The sequence below is a fragment of the Pipistrellus kuhlii genome, unplaced genomic scaffold (assembly GCF_014108245.1).
Source record: "Pipistrellus kuhlii isolate mPipKuh1 unplaced genomic scaffold, mPipKuh1.p scaffold_m20_p_2, whole genome shotgun sequence".
NCBI classification, from domain to species: domain Eukaryota; kingdom Metazoa; phylum Chordata; class Mammalia; order Chiroptera; family Vespertilionidae; genus Pipistrellus; species Pipistrellus kuhlii.
Window position 1 is genome coordinate 99,623,760 of NW_023425515.1, and position 25,460 is coordinate 99,649,219.

Here is a 25,460-nt window from a genome sequence, read left to right on the forward strand (position 1 = left end):
TTTCACTCAGAAGGAAATCTGTAAGTAGGTCTTATTTTCGGGGAAACACGGTAGATTGAGCCATATCCCTCTTGTAGTGGCATCAGTGTTGAAAATATCAAAAAAACCACTCTCTTTTTGTTTTTCTTTTATTAGTCCCTAGTTATCAGGAAGCACTTATACACCAGTAAAGCAGAAAAGAGTTAAATAAAGAAGGAACCTCAGGTTTTCTAGCAGGCGCGAATACTTTTTTAAAAAAAAGTAGCTAGTGAAAAACATCACCCCACCCTGTGATCATTTGTGGATTACTGAGCCAGGTCGCGCTTGGGCATCAATGAGCGGAGGTGGGCGAAGGAGGGGGTCCCTTTTCATCTCCCCACAGGACTGCAGGCGGGATGAGATAGGGCTGTGGGTCCCCGGTTCGGGGGAGGAGACGCTCGCCCGCCCCACCTAGAGAGCAGGCGGCTGAGGCATGGGAGCCGCCCCTCCCGCCTCAGAGAACAAACCGGACATTCAGCAGTGGCCAGTGGCTGTCAGCAACTCCTTGGGGAAGGAAATTGTCGAGTCAGGCTGGACCGTAATCACCGTTAAATGCTTCCGGACCCCTCCAGCTGCACATACCCGGGCTGCCCCGCGAGCGCGCGCGTGCGTAGGAGCGCGCACAGGGTGTCTTGTGTGCACGCCAGAGGCGCGGCCGGCGTGCTCTTGGCGGGCCGCCCGGACAGTCTCCACCGACCATGAGCGGCGCGGGCCCCTGGGTTGTGCTCGGCCTGCTGCTGGCGGCCCAGCAGTCGGGTCAGCAGCACCCGGAGAGGTAACGCGCCCCGCCCTCTCCCTCTTTCCTCCCTCGCTCTGTCCCAGCAGCCTCGGGCCCAGTTCTCCTCAGTTTGCTCTGAATGCCGAGGGACCTAGCCTTGGGCAGGCCCCAGGCCCCAGGCCCCGGGTCCAGTCGCAGGGCTCCCTGGCCCCCGCTGGCCCGGTCACCACGTAGCGAAGGCGTCATCCGTCCAGAGTCTTCCCTCCCGCATGGAAGCGTTAGGACCCAAGTCTGTGGATTTAGGCTTATTTCTGTTTTTCCCTGGAGAGAAAAACTTAATTAAACATAGGAGGAAACTTGAATTGCATGGTGCCCTGCTGCCCTGCGAACGGTCCGAGCTGCTCCGGCTTCCTGAAACTTAACCTTTGAGCGGCTCCAGCACCTGGGCCGAGGGACTCACTCCTGGCAACTTTGTCACCTCCTCCATCAACTTACCTTTTCAATGGGGGGATCTGCCAATGCCCAAAGGTTTTCAGAAAAGGGGATGAGAAACTTTTTTATATTAACCAGTTGCTTGTCTATCTCTAAACCATGCACATCACTTGGCCTGGTTTTCATCTTCTCTCTCTCTCACTCCCCCTTTTTAATTTTTCCACCTACTAAATATTTTCCTATAACATTTTACCACTGCTTAGAAAACTTGGTTTCATATGGATAGATGGATGGACGGAAGGATGGATGGATGGATGGATGGATGGATAACAGAACTATCGAGCTTGTGTTATGATGGAGACAGGTGGCAGCTGGATAGAATGTTTCATTGGGGTATATTCTGAGAGCTAGCAAGCTCTTGAATCCCTTATATGATACAGGCATTTATTAATCCATATTAACTTTATCCATATTACTAGACTATACATTCTGAAGTTGACATATTTCAAATTGTTTCCCTTTTATTTCATAGACCTGTTTTCACATGTGGTGGTGTTCTTACGGGAGAGTCTGGATTTATTGGCAGCGAAGGTTTTCCTGGAGTGTACCCTCCAAATAGCAAATGCACTTGGAAAATCACAGTAAGCATATTTTAAAAGGGTATTCTCCTCGAAGTGGGTATTATTAACAGTGGAAGACTGCTACTTTTTTCCTCGGAGATCAAGATTTGAGTTAGCTGCAAATGCCTGGTAGTGAAATGTTGGATTTATCTCAGCTATTTTGGAGATTTTTATTAATAAAACTAGTGGTGTCCTGCATTAGCAACTGGAAAGGATGCAAGATAAAGCTTGAAGGAATAAATGCTTTAAGCAGGTGTGTTTCTGAAAACCCAGCCTGACTCAATTGAGTTTCATGGCTTAAAAATTAAGGCTATTTTGTCATAATGATTGTTAGAAATTATTTTGTTGCCTGTGCCTTGCATAAATGTCTCCCAGTGGGGAATAGAAGATCAAAGGTGGTGCTCCTCTGACTACTTTATACCATTGCAGAAAAATGGGGGGTGGGATGGGGGCAGAAAATGGAAAAAAATCCCAGTTAATGTTCCTGACTTGAAACCACTACTGAAGACAACTGAAGAATGATTTCACTTATATGTGGAATCTAAAGAACAATATAAATGAACAAACAAAACAGAAACAGACTCATGGGTACAGAAAACAGGCTGATGATTGCCAGAAGGAAAGAATATTGGGGGGCTGGGTGAAAATGTGAAGTTTTAAGAAGTGCAAATTGGTAGTTACAGAAGTTATGGAATACAAAGTACAGCATAGGGAATATAGTCAGTAATATTGTGCTATGTACAGTGCCAGGTGGATCTGGAAATATTAGGGGAACACTTTGTAAAGTATATGATTGTCTAACATCTATGTTGTACATCTGAAACGAATCATATATAATAAAGAGGTAATATGCAAATTGACCATCACTCCAATACACAAGATGACCACCCCCATGTGGACACAGATGGCCACCACAAGATGGCCAGCAGGTGAGGGCAATTGGGGGAGACTAGGCTTGCAGGGGAGGACAGTTAGGAGCAACCAGGTATGCAGGGGAGGGCAGTTGGAGGGACCAGGCCTGCAGGGGAGGGCAGTTGGTGGGGCCAGGTCTGCAGGGGAGGGCAATTGGGGGTGATCAGGCCAGCAGGGGAGGGAAGTTAGGGGTAAGCGGGCTGGCAGGGGAGCAGTTAGGCATTGATCAGCCTGTCAGGGGAGTAATTAGGGTGTGATCAGGATGGCAAACAGAGGCAGTTAGGGGCAATCAGGCATAGGGAATATAGGAAAGCAAGTGGTTGGGAGCCAGGGATGTCAGAACTAAATGGGCTGTCGGACATCCCTTGAGGGGGTCCCAGATTAGAGAGGGTGCAGGCTGGGCTGAGGGACACAGCCCAGCCCGTGCATGAATTTTGTGCACTAGGCCTCTCAGATAAAGTAATATTGAATATAAAATAGATAAATTAGCAAAAAATGAGAATAATAACATGGGGAATTAAATACCAAAGGCTAATAAAATGTCCATACTGGTTAGTAATGACATTGTTTATGCTGAATCAAGATAAGATATCAGATTTAGAGCCATCCAGCTTTTATAAAGTGTCTGGATTTAGAATTGGCTATATTGAGACATCTTTCCAGTCAGTATAGAAGTGACTGTTTTCTTCTTCATTCTTTGGTTGTTGGGAAGTTGTTTGGTAATTGAACACATTGGTTTACTGAGACGTTCATTCATTCAGATCGTACCACTCACAGATTACAATTTTTAAAAGTAGCTACCTTTTATTGAGCACTTACTGTGTGCTAGACATTGTGCAATGTAATTAATAAGAATAATTTCACTAAATGCTGCTAATCACTCTTAAGAAAGTAAAATTATTTTCCTTACTTTTATAGATAGGGAAACTGAGGCCTAGAAAATGTTATAAAATGACTTGATCAAATATTTGGTAAGTCCACCTTATGTAAAGTGAAACCTGTTTTGCATTGAGGTATTCCCACCAGGAAGGTCATTTGATACCCATAATATAAGCCATGGCTCTTAGATGCATTGGTGTCCTCCTCTCAAATGCCAACTCTCTGATGAGCTGGCACATATTTCGTTATGTTATTGTGTAGTACATGGGGCCAGAAGAGCTTAAGTCATAGAAAATAGCTTTGAAATATTGATATTAGCATAAATGTGAAATAAAGCTCTGAAACAAACATAAAAATAACCTATTTTTTAAATAAGAATTGTGTTTCAATTGGAATTAAATGGCTGTAAGGTAAAATTGGTTCAATAAATTTAATGACTGAGAGGCATCATGTACCTAAAATGGAAGAATTCATGGCTGGCCATTCATTTGGGGTATTAGGGGACATAATTGGTGTGACTTTGATTGAGGCTTGGGAGATGTGGTGAAAATTTTCTTTGGTAAAGAAGTGGTATGCTTCAGGAGAGGGCTGCCACTCATTCTTTTATGAGGCAAAGGAAGTGTAATGGATACTCCACTTGAATGTTGTGTAAGGATGTGAGCTTAGCAATCTGATGGCCCTAGACTCAAATTCTCCTTCTATTAGGTCTAGTAATAATTAATGTCGTTTTCTAATACTTTTTTAAATCGAATTTATTTAAACAATACAACAAAATTTAATCAACAATATATTGATAGTTGCCGTTGTTTTCTACTACTTGTGCCCAACGCTCAGGAAGCATTTTAATCCCTCTGTTGTAAAATTCTTGTGATTTTGATGCAAAAAATTCGGTCAATGCATTTTTGAGGCATTCTTCATTATTAAATTTTTTTCCAAGAAGAAAGTTTTGCAAAGAATGAAACAAATGGTAATCGGAAGGGGCAATATCAGGAGAATATGCAGGTTGAGGGAGAACTTCCCATTCCAACTGGCGCAGTTTTTCAGCAGTGATTCTTGCAGTATGCGGTCGTGCGTTATCGCGATGAAGAATTACGCCCTTCCGATTAATCAGCGCGGGTTCTTTTTCTCTTAAAGCTTGGGCTAACCTTTCCATTTGGGCACTATACACTGCACTTGTAATGGTTTGGTTAGATGGTAAAAGTTCATAATGAAGAATTCCTTTAAAATTCCACCAAACACACAACATCACTTTTTTCGCATGCAAGTCAGGTTTTGGCGTGGGCTGTGGAGCCTCATTTTTGTCCAACCATTGAGGCCGCCTTTTCAAATTATCATACAGCACCCATTGTTCATCTCCGGTAACAATTTGCTCTAAAAACGGCAAACGGTTTTGACGAGAGAGGAGCGAACTGCAAATTGTGACTCTTTGATTACGGTTGTTGTCGGTCAACTCATGAGGAACCCATTTCCCAAACTTTTGGACTTTGCCAAGTGCACGCAATTGATTGGAAATTGTTTTTTGTGAACAATTTAAAGTTGTCGCAAGCTCTTGTTGGGTAATTTGAGGATTTTGCACCAAAAGAGCTTGAAGAGCTTCTTGATCAAAATTGGACACACGGCGTCGACCACTCTTGTCATCTAACGAAAAATTTCCCTCGCGAAATTTCTCAAACCAACGCTGGCATTTTCTGGCGCTAACTGCATCTTGACCAAGAGCACTACAGATGTTTTTTGCAGCCTCACTTGCTTTTCTTCCTAATTGGAACTCGTAAAGCATGCAGTGCCGAATATGCTCTTCATCCGCCATCTTCTTAGCCCTAGTTTTGCAACACAAACCAAACCAAACACAAACTTTTTCAAGCAAAACTTGTTAATTGCACTTCACACGTTCTGTAGATACCACGTGTTTGAAGGTTATGTCAATACAAGTCAACGCCAAGCAAGATTTTAAACGAATGTTGAAAAACGACATTAATTATTACTAGACCTGATATCACTTACAGTTTGTGTGAACAGGATTTATCTCCTCTAAATCTCAAGACTGTTGTGAAAATAAAAAGAGATAGTACATGTACTAGTAAAGCCCTTCGTCTCAGTATCTGGGATATAATACGTGCTCAATAAATGTTAGTCATCGCTATTTGAGGTGTTTATTTTTTCCAAAAAGTTTTTATTGATTAAGGTATTACATGTGTCCATATCTCCCCATTGCCCTTCTACCCCACTCCCATACATGCCTTCACTCCCCACCCCGTGTCTTGTGTTCATTGATTATATTTATATGCATGTATACAAGTCCTGTGGTTGATCTCTTACCTCCCCTGCCTTCCCACTGTAATTTGACAGTCTGTTCTATGCTTCTCTGCTTCTTTATCTTGTCTTTTTGTCCATCAGGTTATAATGTTCTTTATTATCCATTAATGAGTGAGATCATGTGGTATTTTTCTTTCACTGATTGGCTTATTTCACTTAGCATAATGCTTTCCAGTTCCATCCATGCTGCTGCAAATGGTAAGAATTTCTTCTTTTTTTAAAGCAGCATAGTATTCCATTGTAGATGTACCACAAATTTCTAACCCACTCATCTGCTGATGGGCACTTAGGCTGTTTCCAAATCTTAGCTATGGTGAATTGTGCAGCTATGCAAAAAGGGGTGCATATATCCTTTTTGATTCCTATTTCTAGTTTCTTGGGATATATTCTTAGAAGTGGGATCACTAGGTCAAATGGGAGTTCCATTTTTAGTTTTTTGAGGAAACCCCATACTGTTCTCCACAGTGGTTGCACCAGTCTGCATTCCCACCAGCAGTGCAAGAGGGTTCCTTTTTCTCCTTATCCTCGCCAGCACCTGTAGTTTGCTGATTTGTTGATTATAGCCATTCTGACAGGTGTGAGATGGTACCTCATTGTTGTTTTGATTTGCATCTCTCAATGAGTAGTGACTTTGAGCATGTTTTTAGATGACTTTTGGTATTCCTTATGTACTCTTTTGAAAAGTATATATTTAGGTCTGTTGCCTATTTTTTGATTGGGTTGTTTATCTCCCTTTTGTTAAGTTGTATGAATACCCTATAAATGTTGGAGATTAAACCCTTATTGGAGATAACATTGGCAAATATGTTTTCCCATGCAGTGGGCTTTCTTGTTGCTTTGTTGATGTTTTTTTTGTTTTGTTTTGTTTTGTTTTGTTTTTTTTTGTTTTTTTGCTGTGCAGGAGCTTTTTATTTTGATGTAGTTCCATTTGTTTATTTTCTCTTTAGTTTCTATTGCGCTAGGAGCAGTATCAGTGAAGAAATTGTTTTGGCATATGTCTGAGACTTTGATGCTTGTGTATTCCTCTAGTATTTTTATGGTTTCCCATCTTACATTTAAGTCCTTTATCCATTTTGAGTTTCTTTTTGTGTATGGTGTAAGTTGGTGGTCTAGTTTCATTATTTTGCATGTATCTGTCCATTGTCCCAACGCCATTTATTGAAAAGACCATCTTGACTGCAATGTATTCTCTTGCCTCCTTTATCAAATATTAATTGAGCATAGTGGTTTGGGTCAATTTCTGGGCTCTCTATTCTGTTACATAGGTCTATATATCTGTTCTTATACCAGTACCATGCTGTTTTGAGGACAGTGGCTATGGAATACAGCTTGATATCTGGTTCTCAGGATTGCTGCAGCTATTGGAGGTCTTTTTAAAATTTATTTATTCCAGATGAATTTTTGAAGATTTTGTTCTAGTTCAGTGAAATATGCCATTGGTATTTTAATGGAGAGTGCATTGAATATATAGATTGCTTTGAGTAGTATGGACATTTTAATGATGTTGATTCCACCAGTCCATGAACATGGTATGTTCTTCCATCTATTTATGTCTTCCTTAACTTAACTAAGGAGGTCTTTTGCCTCCTTAGTTAAGTTTATTGCTAGGTACTTAATTTCTTTGGTACGATAGTAAATGGGATTGTTTTCTTAGCCTCTCTTTCTGTAAGTTCACTGTTGGTGTATAGAAATGCCATAGATTTCTTGTCATTAATTTTGTATCCTGCTATATTGCCAAATTCATTTATTAAGGCTAATATTTTTTTGATGGAGTCTTTAGGGTTTTCTATGTACAGTATCATGTCATCTGCGAATAATAACAATTGCACTTCTTTTCCAATTTGGATGCCTTTTATTTCTTCTTTTTCTCTGATTGCTGTGTCTAGCCCTTCCAGTACTATGTTGAACAGGAGTGGTGAAAGTGGGCATCCCTGTCTTGTTCCTGTTAAGTGGAAATGGTTTTACTTTTTGACTGTTGAGTATGATTTTGGCTGTAGGTTTGTCATATAAGGCTTTTATTATGTTGAGATATGACCTTCTATTTCCACTTTGCTGAGCATTTTTATCAAGAAAGGGTGTTGGATTTGGCAAATGCATTTTCTCCATTAATTGATATGATTATGTGATTTTTGTCTCTCACTTTGTTTATGTGATGTATTACACTTATTTATTTGTGGATTATAAGAACACTTTTAACTTCCCGCGTTGTAAAGGGTTCTGGTTCAGGGTTTGTGTTCTGGAGACGGGCTGCACACAAATGAAAAAGAGACTAGAAGAAATTTAATTTAGCTATATGGGGGGCCAGGCAGGAGCCAACCACTAGTGGGAGAACTGCCACTAGGCTCTGGTCTTGCTGTCCCTTTTATTGAGACTATGGGATACACCCATTACCCTTGAACAGGTTTGGGATACACCTATAGCCCTTAGGCTGGTAATAAGCGGATTATCATATCAGTAAAGATTTACATGATTATTTGATGGGGAAGTTGCCTCATTTACCTTTGTCTCAATTAGATAGGGAGTGGTTGACTCTGACCTTTCAGAGCTTCAAGATTGACCAGCCTTTTACATGTTTCTATTAGTGAGACAATGATCGGTTTCCAGCAGAGGATATTGTATCAGCCTTGCATTCTTGGAATAAATTCCACTTGGTCATGGTGTAAGATCTTTCTAATGTAATGCTGGATCTGATTTGCTAGAATGTTGTTGATAATTTAAAAATTTTTTTTAAAATAAATCTTTATTGTTCATATTATTACAAATGTTCCTCCTTTCTCCCCACTCCATTGCTCCCCTCCACCAGGTTCCCACCCCACCCTCTGCCCTTTCCCCACGCCCCACTGTCCTTATCCATAGGTGCAGTTTTTGTTAAGTCTCTTCCCACACCCCCCCTTCCATTCCCTCTCCCCCACCCCAAGAATCGTCAGTCCACTCCCCTTCCATAGCTCTGATTCTATTATATTCAACAGTTAATATTGTTCATCAGATTTTTTAATTCCCTTGGTTTTTAGATTCACTTGTTGATAGTTAAGTATTTGTTGTTCATAATTTTTATCTTTATCTTCTTCCTCTTCCTAAAGAACCCCATATAATTCATATAATTTAGAATTCATATAATTCTGGCTTGGCAGTGATGAACTCCTTTAGCTTTATTTTATTTTTTTATTTTTTTATTTTTTGTGTGAAGCTCTTTATCTGGCCTTCGATTCTGAGTGATAGCTTTGCTGGGTAGAGTAATTTTGGCTGTAGGTTCTTGCTATTCATCACCTTGAATATTTCTTGCCATTTCCGTCTGGCCTGCAGGGTTTCTGTTGAGAAATCAGCTGACAATCGTAAGTAACTACCTGTTTTTCTCTTGATGCTTTTAATATTCTCTCTTTGTCTTTTGCTCTTGGAATTTTAATTATGATGTGTCATGGTGTGGTCCTCTTTGGATTCATTTTGTTTGGGGTTCTGTGTGCTTCCAGGACTTGTAAGTCTATTTCTTTCACCAGGTAGGGGAAGTTTTCTGTCACTATTTCTTCCAATAGGCTTTTGGTATCTTGCTCTCTCTCATCTTCTGGGACCCCCATAATTCTGATGTTGGTTCGCTTGAAGTTGTCCCAGATGTTTCTTACACTATCTTCAACTCTCTGGATTCGCTTGTCTTCTTGCTTCTGTGGAGGAGTGTCCTCTGGCTCTTTGTGTTCCAAATATTTGACTTGATTCTTGTGATCTTCCATTCTGGTTTTTGGACTCTGTATATTTTTTATTTCAGACAATGTATTTTTTATTTCTAGTTGATCCCATTTCATATCCTCAAAGGTCCCATTTATTTTATCGGCCTTTTCTAGGAAATTCTCAAAAAAACTTTATAACCATGGTTTTGAACTCTATATTCAGTCTTTTGTTCGCTTTTTTTGCAGTGGCATTTTTGCTGCTTCCCTGAGTTGGTAGGATGGCTTTGTGTGTTTGGTGTCCTATATGGTTCGGTGGGTCAGCCTCCCCAGTTAGCTGAGGTAGACACTCTTGGTGCTCCCCTTTGTGGACTCTGTGTACAGCCTGTTGTAGTTAAGTCTTGATTGTTGTTGGTATCCCTGGGAAGAACTGACCTTCAGGCCAATTGGATGTGGGTATCAGCTGTGTCTACTCTGGGATACCTTCTGTATTGGAGACAGTCTTATAGGATCAGACTTGGAAACTTGCAAAAACCTCTGTGCTCAGCTTGGATGGGGTGGATTCTCAGGGTTGAGCTGACAGTCTTAGCTTCCCATCAGCCCTGCCCTTGTGTGCTCGCCTGAGTTTCCACCTGACCTCTGCCTTCCGTGGCTCCCCTGAGTTTCTGCCTGACCATTCAGATTCTCTGTGCAAGAGCATGGGTACCCCAGGGGCTCGCCAAGAATTAGGTTGGGTCTCTGTAGTCTGCAGCTTCTGACTCCTTCCGCTATGGAGAGGCCGCGGCAACCTCCGTGGCCAGACCTCTCTGCATGCACTTACTCGCGTGCAAATGTAGACCCTGCCCGCTGCGGCTCCTGGCTCCCCTAGTCTCATAGTCTCTGAGTCTCTAGGTGCCTTTCTCTACAGTCTGGACTGCACTCGTATGAGCCTGGGTCCACGGGGTTACGGCCATGTTCAGTGCAGTCAGAAAGTGTTCAGTGCAATTGGGGACTTCCTTTCCCCTCCTGCCAGCCAGGCATTTGGCTGCACTTCCTCTCTGCGCGCGCATCACCCTATCTCAGTGCTTTACGGCTCCCGATTCGATCCGTGAGCCTCTCCTTTCTGGTTGTAGATTTCCCACTTCCACCAGTTTTTCTGTGTTTTTGGATGATGTCCGTTATGATTTTAGTTGTCTTGAAATTGTTGTGGAGGCGGCAGCTTAGGTGCTTACCTAGGCTGCCATCTTGGTTCTCTGTTTGTTGAGAATTTTAGCATCTACTGTATGTTCATCAGGGATATAGGCCTGTAATTCTCTTTCTTGGTGGTGTCTTTATCTGGTTTTGGGATTAGGGTACTGCTGGCTCATAGAAAGAGTTTGGAAGTGTGCCTTCCTCTTGAATTTTTTAATATAACCTGAGAAGGATTGGTCTTAGTTCTTTGAATGTTCAGTAAAATTCTGCTGTGAAGCCATCTGGTCCAGGGCTTTTGTTTCCTGGAAGCTTTTCAATTAGTGTTTTAATTTCATCAGTAATTATTGGCCTGTTCAGGTTTTTTGAATCTTCCTGGTTGAGTTTTGGAAACTTGTGTTTTTCTAGGAATGTGTCCATTTTGTCAAGGTTGTTCACTTTGTTGGAGTAGAGTTCATAGTATTATTTTTACAATCCTTTGTATTATATATCTGTGGAGTAGGTTGTTACATCACCTCTTTCATTTCTGATTTTGTTTATTTGGGCCCTCTCTCTTTTTTTTTTTTTTTTTTTTTTTTTTTTTTTTTAAAGTCTGGTTAGAAGTTCATGAGTCTAGTTTATCATTTCAAAGAACCAGCTCTTGGTTTCATTGATCTTATGTATTGATTTTTGGTTTGTCATTTATTTCTGCTCTGATTTTTATTATCTCCTGCATTCTGGTTACTGTAGGCTTTTCTTATTGCTCTCTTTCTAGTTTTTTAAGTTGCAATGTTGGATAATTTATTACCATTTTTTTCTTGTTTTTTTGAGGTAGGTAGGCCTGTAGAGTTATGAACTTCCCTTTAAGGACTGTGCTTTCATTGTGTCCCATAGATTTCCAATTGCTGTGTTTTCATTGTCATTTGTTTCCAGGATGCTTTTAATTTCTTCTTTGATCTCTTTGGTAACCCAATCATTGTTTAATAGCATGCTATTTAGCCTCCAATTGTGTTTTTTTTTCCCTCCATTGTCTTTATTGTAGTTGATTTCTAATTTTTTGCCAGTTTGGTCTGAGAAGATGCTTGTTATGATTTCTGTCTTCTTGAATTTGAAGAGACTTTGCCTGTCTTCTAATATGTGGTCTATCTTTGTAAATGTTCTGAGTGCACTGGAGAAGAATGTATATTCTGTAGCTTTGGGGTGAAATGTTCTAAAGATGTCAATTAAATCCATCTGATCTAGTGAGTCATTTAGGATTTCTGTTTCTTTACTGATTTTTGTTTAGATGATTTATCCTGTGGTGTCAGTGGGGTATTAAAGTTTCCTACTATGACTGTATTGCTATCAATCTCTACCTTGAAATCTTCTAGAAGTTGTTTTATGTATTGGGTGCATACATGTTTTCAAGAGTTATATCTTCTTGTTGAATCGCCCCATTTAGTATTATGCAGTGGCCTTCCTTATCTCTTGTTATGGCCTTTACTTTGAGGCCTGTTTTATCTGATATAAGTATTGTAGCTTTTTTCTCATTTCCATTTGCCTGAAAAATGTTTTTCCATCTCTTCACTCTCAATCTGTGTGCATCCTTTGTTCTGAGGTGGGGCTCTTGCAAACAACTAATATATGGGTCATGTTTTCTTATCCATTCAGCTACCTTATGTCTTTTTACTGGTGCATTTAATTCATTTACGTTTAATGTTACTATTGAACATTAGTAACATTAAACTAATGTTGTTACTAATGTTTGTTGTCATATTTTTCCTTAGTGTTTGTGTTTCTTTTTGCCTTTCTCTTTCTTCTTTTTATAGCAGTCCCTTTAGCATTTCTTGCATTGCTGGCTTGGTAGTGATAAACTCTCTTATCCTTTTTTTTTTTTTTTTTTTTTTTGTCTGTGAAGCTCCTGATTCCACCTTAAATTTTGAATGATAGCCTTTCTGAGCATAGTATTCTTGAGTTCAGGCCCTTGTTTTTACTCACTTTGTATATTTAATTCCATACCCTTCTGGCCTGGAGTGCTTCTGTTGAAAAATCCACTGATAGTCTAATAGGAAATCCCTTGTAGGTAACTTTCTGTCTCTTTCTGGCAGCCTTTAAGAGTCTTACTTTGTTTTTGGTGTTTACAATTGTAATTATGAGATGTTTTGGTGTGGGTCTTTTTGGGTTCACCTTGTTTGGGACTCTATGTACTTCTTGGGCTTGCATAGTTTTTTCTCTTGCCAATATTAGGGAAGTTTTCTGTCATTATTTCTTCAAACAGGTTTTCTATTACTTACTTCTCTTGCTCTCCTTCTGGTACCCTATTATGTGAACGTTGTTTCATTTTGTGTTGTCCTGAAGCTCCCTTAGGCTCTCCTCTTGCTTTTTAAGTCTTCTTTCCAGTTGCTGCTATATTTGTGTGTGTGTGTGTGTGTGTGTGTGTGTGTGTGTGTGTGTGTTTTCTAATTCGCTGCTGCAGTCCTCAGTCTTTTGTAGTCTACTGTTTAAGTCTTCCATTGTGGTCTTTATCTCCTGTTGTTTCCTTTTCATGTTGGTGACATTCTCCTTCAGCTCCTTATAATTCTCATTGAGTTGTGTGTATTTGTTATTGAGTTGTGTGTATTTGTCACCTAGCTGTTTGAGCATTCTTATAACCATTGCTCTGAATTCTTTCTCTGATATTTTCTAGCCTCAATTTCATTTAATTCCCTTTCTGGTGATTCCTCTTTTTCTTCCCTTTGGGGATTTTTTTTTTTGTCTCCTTTTTTTTTTTTTGCTGTAACATTTTAATTGTAGATCCTACTGTTCTACCCAAGTTCTTTTGGTTATGGTGCTACTGGTGTGATCTCTCAGGTTTCCTGGGCTTGGTAATCTAGTGTTGCTCCCTACTTGAACTATTTGTTTTCTCTTGATGTAGGTCTGTGAGCTGGAAAGACGCAAATGCGGTATCTAGAAGTCAGCAGCCATGGAGGGTTGTGTCCCAATTTTTACTGTCTTGTACCCTTGATTGAAATTATGTGTGCCCAGCAGGGACTCACAGTGGCACCCAGGAACCATTTGTTGGGGTGATGGGGCTCAGGGGACCTACACTCTGGAAAGGTGTGACTGTAGTGTCCAGAGTTCTATAGTTGTGGAGTTGGCAGACTCAGCTTTTGCTGCTGCACCTGTGGTAGATAGGCACGTGCTCCCAGTGGCAACTGAGAGGAGTGTTTGCCAGTGAAGCACACTGAAGTACTCTGAAGGGCCGTGGCACTGAAGCCACATAATTGAGGCAGCTGTGGGCAGTTATCCAGGAGGAGTGAATTCAGAATTTCTATTACTGGGGGAAGTAGGGGAAGGAGGGAGTGTGTCCTGTTTGTTCAAGGTCACACCAAGCAAGAGCTTGTAGCATTTCCCACAAGTACCCCGTGGATAGATAGGCTCAGGGTGCCTGCCCTTTGGAAATGTGTGATTGTGGCAGGGCATTTGCTGGCACAGAGCTCTGATGCACTCTGAGGGGCCCTGGCACTGAGGTTGAGCAGCTGGGGTGACTGTGGGCAGTTATTCAGGAAGAGGGAATTCAGAATTTCTACTGTGGGGTAGCGCACCTTGTCTGTGCAGAATCACACCCAGTAGGGGCTCAGCCTCTCCCCAGAGTGCCCTGTGAATAGATGGGCTCAGGGTCCTGCTTGTTGGAAATGCGTGAGTATGGCAGTCCCTTTGCCAGTGCAGAATTTGACACATTCTGAAGGGCCCTGGTGTTGAAGCTGCACAGCTGGGTTATCTGTGGGCAGTTATTTAGGAAGAGGGAATTCAGAATTTCTTTTGCCGGGGGGAAATGCATCCCTGTTTGTCCAAGATCCCACAAAGAGGCTCCCACCAGATCCCTGTGGATGGATGGGCTCAGAGTGCCTGTCCATTGGAAATGCATGACTGTGGAGGTGCCTTTGCCTGTGCGGTGCTCTGACACACTCTGAGGGGCTCTGGCAATGAGGTTGCACAGCTGGGGTGTCTGTGGGCAATTATTCTGGGAGGGGGAATTAAGAATTTCTACTGCAGGGCAGTACACCTTTGTCTGTACAAAATCATACCCAGCAGAGGTTACCAGTAGCTCCCAGGTGCTGCTTACAGAGAGGTGTACCCTAGACACCTGTGTGCTGGAAACACAGGAATGTGGTGTCCAGAGTTCTGCCGCTGGGGGAGTTGTGCACCTTTGGAGGTGGAGGTCCCAGGGTCCACGGGTCTGCAGTTGGGACAGCAGGATTTTGGCTGGAGTGGCTGCTGATTGTGAGCAGTTACAAGGCCTATCTGGGTGGTGGTGCTGATGAGTTCCTAGGAAAGGCCGTTCTCCCCTTCAAGATGGTATGGGCTCCGTGCCCAAGTCTCACAGTCTGGGAGTGCCCACAGCCATGGTAGTCTCTCCCTCTCCAAGAGAGCCTGGTCTGCCAGCCCCTACTGCTCCTGCTGGAATTTAACTGTCCCTCACTCACAAACTCACCTCACACATCCACACACTCCTTTCATCCCCTCATTCACTCCCTCTCCCTTACTTGGCATCAGCTCAAAGCAACGCAGACTTTTAGGAAGCAATCTACATTGTCATCTGTATCTAGGAAGATCTTATATCTGTGATTGCATTCTCCTGTAATCTTACTGGATCAGTTCTGTGAATTAGAGCTGAGTAGACTTCCAGTAACAGAGACCTAAAATAAGTTTTGGTTCTCTCTCACATAAAGGAATCTGGAGGTAGGCAATTAGAAGTGGTGGGGCAGTTTCTCAATCATTAGGCACACAGTATCTTTCTCTCTTCCTGTTCCACATGCCACTGCATTGTTCAAGATAATACCACTGCATTGTTTAGCTTCCAGCCTTTATGTTTATGTTCATTTTCCAGCCAAATAAAAGGAAGAGAAGAAGGGAATATATCCTCCCTCTAAGGGCATTGTGCATAATTACAAGCACCTTGCTGTGCACATTTAATTGGCTGCTTCTTAGTTACATGGTCACAAGAGAGCTGAGAAACTCAAGTCTTTTGTCACTATGGAAAGAAAAGAAAACAGCATATGACAGGCAGTCTCTGTGAATGTATTTATTTGTGTTGTGAAATTGAGAAACAAAATGCCAACCTTTTTGGGGGAAAGTAGAAACTAGAAAGGATAGTTAATGCAGAAGAAATAATTATGCAGTTTGCTTTTCTGGTTAAAAGCTTTATAGTTTTAATTCTTAGCCAGCTGAGTTCTCTTTCAGGAGGTTGCCTCTTTTATGTTTGTATAAGAACTTCCAGAGGAGCCCAGCACTCTTCTCTCTGTTTTAATTAGAGCCTTAGCAGAATGTTCACAAAAGCCACAGGAGCACTCAAGGCTTCTTTATTTTTTTTATTAAATTATTATCTGTGTACATATTTTACATTGCCCCCCCCCCCATACATAGCCATCGTACCCAGAGTTTTGTGTCCATTGGTTGTACTTATATGCATGTACACAAGTACCTTCGGTTGGTCTCTTATCTCCCCCAGATCTCCCTCCCCTCCCCACTGTAATTTTACAGTCTGCTTGTTGCTTTACTGTTTTTATGTCTTATCTTTTGGTTCATCAGTTTATAATGTTCTTATTATCCATAAATGAGTGAGGTCATGTGGTGTTTCTCTTTCATTGACTGGCTTATTTCACTCAGCATGATGTTCTCCAATTCCATCCAGGTAGTGGCAAATGATGAGAAGTCCTTCTTTTTTATGGCAGCATAGTATTCCATTGTGTATAATAGATATACCATGGTGTTTTTTTTTTATCCAATTATCTGCTGATGGGCACCTAGGTTGTTTCCAAATCCTACCTATTGTAGATTGTGCTGCTATGAACATAGGGGTGCAAATATCATTTCTGATTGGTGTTTCTAGTTTCTTGGGATATATTCCTAGGAGTGGAATTACTGCGTCAAATGGGAATTCATTTTCAGTTTTTTGAGGAAGCTCCATACTATTCTCCACAGTGGTTGCACCAGTTTGTATTCCACGAGCAGTGCATGAGGGTTCCTTTTTCTCCGAAACATCGCCAACACCTGTTGTTTGTTGATGTTGGCCATTCTGACAGCTGGCACTGCATTGTTGTTTTGATTTGCATCTCTCGGATAATTTGTGACTTTGAGCATGTTTCCATATGCCTCTTGGCCTTCCTTCTTTCTTCTTTTGAAAAGATTCTATTTAGGTCCATTGCCCATTTTTTAATTGGATCATTCATTTTCCTTTTATTTAGTTGTATAAGCTGTCTGTAGATGTTGGAGATTAAACCTTTATCAGTGATAACATTTGCAAATATGTTCTCCCATACAGGGGGCTTTCTTGTTGTTTTGTTGATGGTTCCTTTTGCTGTAAAAAAAGCTTCTCATTTTGATGTAGTCCCATTTGTTTATTTTCTCTTTAGCTTCCATTGCCCTAGGGGCCATATCAGTGAAGAAGTTCTTTTGGCATATGTCTGAGATTTTGCTTCCTGTGGATGCCTCTAGTATTTTTATGGTTTCCCATCTTATGTTAAAGTCCTGTATCCATTTTGAGTTTATTTTTGTGTATGGTGTAAGTTGGTGATCTAGTTTCATCCTTTTGCATGTATCTGTCCAATTCTCCCAACACCATTTATTGAATAGACTGTCTTGACTCCATTGTATATTTGTGCCTCCTTTGTCAAATATTAATTGAGCATAGTGATTTGGGTTGATAGCTGGGTTCTCGATTCTATTCCATTGATCTATATATCTGTTCTTGTGCCAGTACCAGGCTGTTTTGAGGACAGTGGCTTTGTAATACAGCTTGAAATCTGGTATTGAGATTCCTCCTACTTTATTCCTCTTTCTCAGGATTGCTGTGGCTTTTCGGGGTCTTTTATTGTTCCAAATGAACTTTTGGAGAGTTCTTTCTAGGTCGGTGAAATATGTCGTTGGTATTTTAATGGAGAGTGCATTGAACCTATAGATTGCTTTGGAAAGTATGGACATTTTGATGATGTTGATGCTACCAATCCATGAACATTATATGTTCTTCCATCTGTTTACATCTTCCTCTATCTCTTTTTTTCAGTGTCGTGTAGTTTTCCGCATATAGGTCCTTTACTTCCTTAGTTCAGTTTATTCCTAGGTATCTTAATTTGGTGCGATGGTAAATGGAATTGCTTTCTTAGTCTCTGTTTCTGTAAGTTCACTGTTGGTGTATAGAAATGCCATAGATTTCTTGGCGTTAATTTTGTATCTTGCTACATTGCCAGATTCATTTATTAAGTCAATTAGTTTTTTAATGGAGTCTTTTGGTTCTTTTTATGTACGATATCATGTCATTTGCAAATAAGGATAACTTTACTTCTTCTTTTCCAATTTGGATGCCTTTTATTTCCTCTTCTTATCTAATTGCAATGGCTAGTACTTCCAGTACTATGTCAAACAGGAGTGGTGAGAGTGGGCATCCCTGTCTTGTTCCTGTTCTTAGAGGGAATGGTTTTAATTTTTGCCCATTGGGTATAATGTTGGCTGTGGGTTTATCATATGTAGCTTTTATTATGTTGAGGTATGATCCTTGTACTCCCACCTTGGTGAGAGTTTTTATCAGGAAAGGGTGTTGTATTTTATCAAATGCTTTTTCTGCATCAATTGATATGACTATATGATTTTTATGTTTCAATTTCTTTATGTGATGTATCATGTTTATTGATTTGCGGATATTGTACCATCCTTGCATTCCTGGAATAAATCCTACTTGGTCATGGTGTATAATCTTTGTGATGTTCTGCTGCACCCGATTTGCTAGAATTTTGTTGAAGATTTTGGCATCTATGTTCATGAGGGATATTGGCCTGTAATTCTCTTTCATGGTGTTGTCTTTATCTGGTTTTGGTATTAGGGTGATGCTAGCTTCATAGAAGGAGTTTGGAAGTGTTCCTTTCTCTTGAATTTTTTGGAATAGTCTGAGCTGGATAGTTTTTAGTTCTTCCTTAAATGTTTGGTAAAACTCTCCTGTGAAGCCATCTGGCCCTGGGCTTTTGTTTGCTGTAAGTTTTTGATGACTGTTTCAATTTCTTCCATAGTTACTGGTCTATTGAGATTTTTAGATTCTTCCTGATTGAGTTTTGGAAGGTTGTAGTTTTCTAGGAATATGTCCATTTCCTCCAGGTTGTTCAGTTTGTTGGAATAGAGTTGTTCATGGTATTTTTTAACAATCCTTTGTATTTCGTTGGGGTCTGTTGTTATTTCACCTCTTTTGTTTCTGATTTTGTTTATTTGAGTCTTCTCTCTTTGTTTCTTGGTTAGCCTGGCTAAAGGTTCATCAATCTTGTTTATCCTTTCAAAGAACCAGCTCTTGGTTTTTTTGATTTTATGTATTGTTTCTTTGGTCTCCATGTCGTTTATCTCTGCTCTGATTTTTATTATTTCCTTCCTTCTGCTTACACTGGGCTTTTCTTGTTGCTCTTTTTCTAACTCTTGAGTTGTAGAGTTAGAAAATTTGTTACCATTTTTTGTTGTTGTTGTTATTTGCAATAGACTTGTAGAGATATGAACTTCCCTCTCAAAACTGCTTTTGCTGTGTCCCATAGATTTTGGATTGTTGTGTTTTCATTATCATTTGTTTCCAGGATGTTTTTAATTTCTTCCTTGATTTCTCTCATAACCCAGTCTTTGTTTAATAGAATGTCATTTAGTCCTCATGTGTTTGATTTCTTTGGATTATTTTTATTGTAGTTAATTTCCAGTTTTATGCCACTATAATCTGAGAAGATGCTTGATATGATTTCTATCTTCTTGAATTTGAAGAGATTTTACCTATGTTCCAACATGGGGTCTATCTTTGAAAATGACCCATGTGTACTTGAGAAGAATGTATATTCTGTGGCTTTGGGGTGAAATGTTCTGAAGATGTTGATTAATTCCATCTGGTCTAGTGAGTCATTTAGGATTGATATTTCTTTGCTGATTTTTTGTTTAGGTGATTTGTCCAAAGGTGACAGTGGTGTATTAAAATCTCTTACTATGCCAAAACCGCTTTGGCTCAGTGGATAGAGCGTCAGCCTGTGGACTGAAAGGTTCCGGGTTCGATTCCGGTCAAGAGCATGTACCTTGGTTGTGGGCATATCCCCAGTGGTGGTGTGCAAGAGGCAGTTCATTGTTGATTATCTCTTATTGATGTTTCTAACTCTCCATTTCTCTTCTTCTCTGTAAAAAATCAATAAAATATATTTTTAAAAAATCTTCTATTATGATTGTATTGCTATTAATCTCTCCCTTAATGTCCTCCAGCAGTTTTTTTTTTTTTTAATGTATTTGGGTGCTCCCGTATTGGGTGCATATATATTTACCAGGTTATTTCTTCTTGTTGGATTGCTCCCTTTAGTATTATGAAGTGGCCTTCATTATCTCTTGTTATGTTCTTCACTCTGATATCTAATTTGTTAGATATAAGTATTGCTACCCCAGCTTTTTTTTTCATTTTTTATTCACCTGGAAAACTTTTTTCCATCCCTTCACCCTCAGTCTGTGTGCATCTTTTTTTCTGAAGTGGGTTTCTTGTAGACAACAGATATATTGGTCTTGTTTTATTATCCAATCTGTTACCCTATGTCTTTTGATTGGAGCATTTAATCCATTTACATTTGAAGTTATTATTGATAGGTACTTATTTGACACCATTTTTATTCTATACCCCTGTGTTCCTTCTTCGCTTTCTATTTCTTTAATTTTACAATAAACCCTTCAGCATTTCTTGCATTTCTGGTTTGGTGGAGATAAATCCCTTTAGTCTGTTTTTGTCTGTGAAGCTCCTGATTTCACCTTCAATTTTGATTGATAGCCTTGCTGGGTACAGTATTCTTGGATTTAGATCCTTCCTTTGCATGACTTTGTATATTTCATCCTATTCCCTTCTGGCCTGATAAGTTTCTGTGGAGAAATTAATTGCTAGTCTGATGGGGGTTCCTTTATATCACATGTGTCAAACACAAGGCCCGCGGGCCAAATCCGTCCCGCCAGGCCTTGCAATGTGGCCTGCACCACGCTGTCATCACTGCACTCCGCTGCATTTCCATCACAATGATAGTTTATGACTGTTCAGTAAACCATTTGGCCTGCGATTTAGGCTGGATTTTAGATTTTGGCCCCTTCTCTGATTGAGTTCGACACCCCTACTTTATATGTAACTTTCTGTCTCTCTCTGGCTGCTTTTAAGATTCTTATTTTGTCGTTGGTGTTTGCCAGTTTAATTATAATGTGCCTTGGGGTTGGTCTTCTGGGTTTCATTTTCATTGGGACTCTGTGAGCATCTTGGATTTGTGTGGGTTTTTTCTTTTCTATCTCAGGAAAGTTTTCTGTCATTATTTCTTGAAATACGCTTTCCATGTTTTCCTCAGTTTCCTTTCCTTTTGGAACCCCTATTATTCTAATATTGTTTTGTTTTGTATTGTCCCAAAGTTCCCTTAGATTCTCCTCCTGCTTTTTAAATTTTTTTTTTCTAGAAACTGCTCTAATTGAGCATTATTTTGCATCTTGTTTTCTAGCTCCCTGATGTGGTCCTGTGCTTCTTCTAGTCTACTCTTGATGGTTTCTATTGAGTTCTTTACAGTAGAGATGTCATTTTTCATTTATTTTTGGTTCTTCATTTCCTCTTGGGTCTTACTCATATTGTCAAATTAGTCTTCCATTTTTTTTAGCCATCTTATGATCATTACTCTGAATTCTTGCTCTGGTAAATTGCTTGCTTCTAACTCGTTTACTTCCTTTTCTGGTTATGCCTGCTTTTCTTTCATATGTGGGCTGTTTCTTTGTCTGCCCATGATTTCTCTTTTTAGGTTGTCTGGTTGTTTAGTTCTCTCTCTCCTGCTTTGATTTAAAGGCACAAAATACAACACAACCAGGTACAACACACAAGGCACTGAGTAGAAATGTGTTTGTGATATTAATAACCTCCAAGAAAGGTGACTAGAACCCAGCTAACAAAAACACACAATCAAAGAAAAAGAATAGGCAAATCAATCTTACACAAAAAGCATAAAACTTCAATATAGTTAACATTCAACATAAAAGTACAAAGGGATAGAGAGAAAGACTTTTTTTTTTTTTTTAATACAGTGATGAGGGAGGTGTGAATGGCCTTGAAGCAGGGGTTAGAACTTATATATACACAAGTAGGGTGAAATTTTAGGAGGGGGTAAAGAGAAAGAATGGGGGGAATCTAGAGCAGGAAAGTGTTACGATAAACAGGGCACCAAAGGAAAAGGTTAGGAAGAGATTGATGGCATAAAGGTAGGATTGAGATAGAATAAAGGGTTAGAGAAGGAAAGATAAATAAGGCTGTAGAACAGTAATCCCGAGGGAAAAAAATAATAAAAATAAGCAAAAGAAAATAAGATTAAAAAGGTAAAATAGTAGTAGTAATAATGTTAATTATGTATACAATGTAATAATTAAAAAGGTAAAATCAAGTGAGGAGAAAGAAAAAATATAGTTTCTTCTGTAAACATTGCAAATAATGAAAAAAAGTAAAAAACAAAAATTAAAAAATTAAAAAAAATTCAAATAAAATTTGCAGTAATGAAGGTCATTCGCTTCCTCTATTGCTCTGTTTGGCATGCCTGTTTCCCAGTCCGGACAGTATTGCAGTTCCCTGTGTTTCACTGCTCCTCAGTGTTGTACTTTGGTCCTAATTTTTAAGCAGTTCTCGTTTTTATTTTATTATACTAGGGTCAATTTGTGACTTAGCCTCTGGGTGGCAGTGTTTCTAGGTTGACTTTCCAGGCTCTAAAGCCTCTCTAGCTTTTTTTTTTTTTTTTGCCCCCTCTCTGCGGCACTGGTCTATGGAGGGGGTTAAGGGGCAAGTCCGAGCCAACTGTAATCTCCTGTAATTCTCTGATATCCCTCCGAGTCAGATCCAAATGTGTTGCTCTTTAGATATCTCCCCTATTAGGAGCCCCGTCCACTTTCATGGGTGACACCCGCCAACAGCCAGGGGCTTCTACTTGTAATCACCGCCCCTGTTTTCCAGTTTCCACGCACCTGGCACTCACCCTTTCCCCGAGAAGTCTGACCTTTTAGCCTTGCGATGGGGCACTCCTATGAGTCCAAGTGTTCGTGCTGCCTGGGATCAGCGTTCTGGGGGTCACAGCTGCTAGGTGGTCACTGCGGCTGTGGATATTCAGGCCTCTGACACGGTCCAATTTCCCTTCAAGATGGCGAGGTTTGCTCATCCAAGCCCGAAGGTAGCTCCGGGAAGAGACCTAGCCCCGCTGTTGGTGCTTCCCTGTCAGGGGCGCCCTGGTCATCAGCCCCCCAGTTTCTTCTGGTGTTCGGCTGTCTCTTGGCTTGCTAATAAACACTCATAGCATGACCCTCAGCTGCTCTCTTTCTGCTTCGGGACAAGGCTCAGAATCCGTCTATCTATTCTTCCACCATTTTCCTTTCCTCGCTCTCAAGGTTTCAGTGTGACAATATCTTTATTTATTTGTATTTCACAGGGAATAGCATTAATTTGTTTGCAAGAATCTTCAGCATCCTCTGGTTTGAGGATGAGTAGCAGAAGAGATCTCTCAGCTCCTGTAGAGTTTAGGGAAGATGAAAGGAGAACTGTGGTAGTGCTAAAACTGGTAGCTTTGAGATCTTTCATTCATTCAACTAATGTGTGGTGTGTGCTGGGTTCTTTTGGGGTTATGGCAGTGAACAAGGCCTCCTGGCTCCTTGCCATCATGCAGCTAGCTTGGGGAGACAGGCAATTGATATTAAAAAAAACAAAACAAAAACACAACACAATTAAAGAAGAAAATCAAGTATTGATAAACACAGTACAAAAATAGAATTGCTATTACTTTACAGCTATTAAGATGGCTACTATGAAAAAAAACACACCACAGAAAATAATAAATGTTGGCAAAGATATGGAGAAATTAGAACCCGTGTGCAATTGTAAAATGGTACAACTGTGGAAACAGTGTGGCAATTTCTCTAGAAATTAAACATAGAACTGCCATATTATTTAGTAATTTCTCTTCTGGGTATAGTCCCACAGGAAGGGAAAGCAGGGCCTGGAACATTTTATGTCCATGTTTATAACATCATTACTCACAATAGGTACAAGGTGGAAGCAATCCAAGTATTTGTCCACAGATGAACGAATAAACAAAATATGGTACAGACATACAAAGAACATTATTCAGCCTTAAAAGTAAGGAAATTCTGACAAATGCTATAACATTGATGAAGACATTATGCTAAGTTAAATAAGCTAGTCACAAAACAATAAATACTGCAGGATTCCATTTATATGGAGCACCTAGAGTAATCAGTCATAGAGACAGAAAGTAGAAGGATGGTTGCCAGGGTTTGAGGGAGGGAGAATTGGAGTTAGTATTTGATGGGGACAGAGTTTCAGTTTAGGAAGATAAAACAGTTCTGGAAAAGGATGTTGGTGATGGTTGTACAGTTCACTTAAAAATGGTTAAAATGGTAAGTTTTATATAATGTAAATTTTATTACAATAAAATATCTTAAAAATAAAATAAAATAGCCCAGTTAATTGTGCATTAACCCATAATCCAGGAAGACATGATTTGTTGAGGGCACATGCCTGGCTCAATCCCCAGTTAAGGGGCCTTCAGGAGGCAGCCGACCAATGGTTTTCTCTCATCATTAATGTTTCTATCTTTCTCTTCCTTCCCCTCTCTCTGAACAAAATAGAAACATTTCCCATATAATCTGTATATTTAAAGAGCCAGGTGGTAACATCCACAACGACCGAGTCCTTGACAGTTCACCAGGCTGTGTGTGCAGCAGGCAAGTGGGCTGAACTGCTGACCTCTTGGAGAGAGAAAAAGAGGGAGGGTTGGTCATCAGTGGTAGCAGCTGCTGGCAAGGTCAGGAGAGAGAAGCAGGGTCTGATCACCCTGCTTCTCTCTCCTGACTTCTCCCTCGCCAGCAGCCAAGCCTCTCTGTTTGTTTCCTAGAGTCAGTAGTTCAGTCACTTGCCAGCAGCTTGGGGTGGCTGACTATCAGCCCTGCCTCTATGATCAGGCCTGGAGATAAGCCTGGAGATGCTGACTGGCATGGAAACTGACAAATCAGAACGAAATCTGGGTGAATTACAAGGAGCCAATGGCTGCTTAGGAGGCAGGGCTTTTGATTCTGACTGGCATAGAAACTGACCAATCAGAACCAAATCTGGGTGAACTGCAAGGAGCCAATGGCTGCCTAGGAGGCAGAGCTTTTGATGCTGACTGGCGTTGAAACTGACCAATAGAACCAAATCTGGGTGAACTATGAAGGCAGAACCTATGGTGGGGGCTGAGGAGGGGGTTTTGGGGCAACAACAGTTTGGTTAAGATGTAAGAAAGAGGTTCAATTTTTTAATGACCAGTTTGGCAGTACATTGCATATGGCTGGCTATCAGTCCAGATATAGGAATTATGTATTTTTGTCTGCTGAAAAGGCCCCTCCCCCCACTTAAGCAATCCTTTCCTATATCATCTATCTATATTAATAAAAGAATAATATGCTAATTAGACCGGATTGACTGGCCATCTTCCAGACGTCCGACTTTCTTCTGGACAAAACCATGGTGGTGGAGGCTGAGAGAGAGACAGTTAGGGGCAATCAGGCCAGCAGAGAGGAAAGTTGGGGGTGAGATCAGGCCTGCAGGAGATGGCAGTTGGGGCTAAAAATCAGGCCGGCAGAGGAGGGTATTTGGGGGCGAGATCAGGTGAGCAGAGGAAGGCAGTTAGGGGCAACCAGGCAGGCAGGCAGAGGCAGTTAGGGGTGATCAGGCAGTTAGGCAGAGAAGTTAGGAGTGATCAGGCA

General features: G+C 40.5%; 1 protein-coding gene across 3 annotated transcripts in view; it reads left to right on the top strand.

Moving 5' to 3' along the window:
• The first annotated feature begins 375 nt into the window (after window positions 1-375).
• Window positions 376-25,460, top strand: part of PCOLCE2 (procollagen C-endopeptidase enhancer 2) — a 189,499-nt gene continuing 164,414 nt past the window's right edge. For 2 of the 3 annotated variants that reach the window (XM_036444899.2, XM_045584119.1), the window contains exons 1-2: window positions 376-793; window positions 1,701-1,809. In XM_036444899.2, the coding sequence (XP_036300792.1) occupies window positions 717-793; window positions 1,701-1,809 (186 nt within the window). In that variant the 5' untranslated portion in view covers window positions 376-716. The remainder of the gene's footprint in view (window positions 794-1,700; window positions 1,810-25,460) is intronic. The other variant, XM_036444898.2, reaches the window with a different exon arrangement.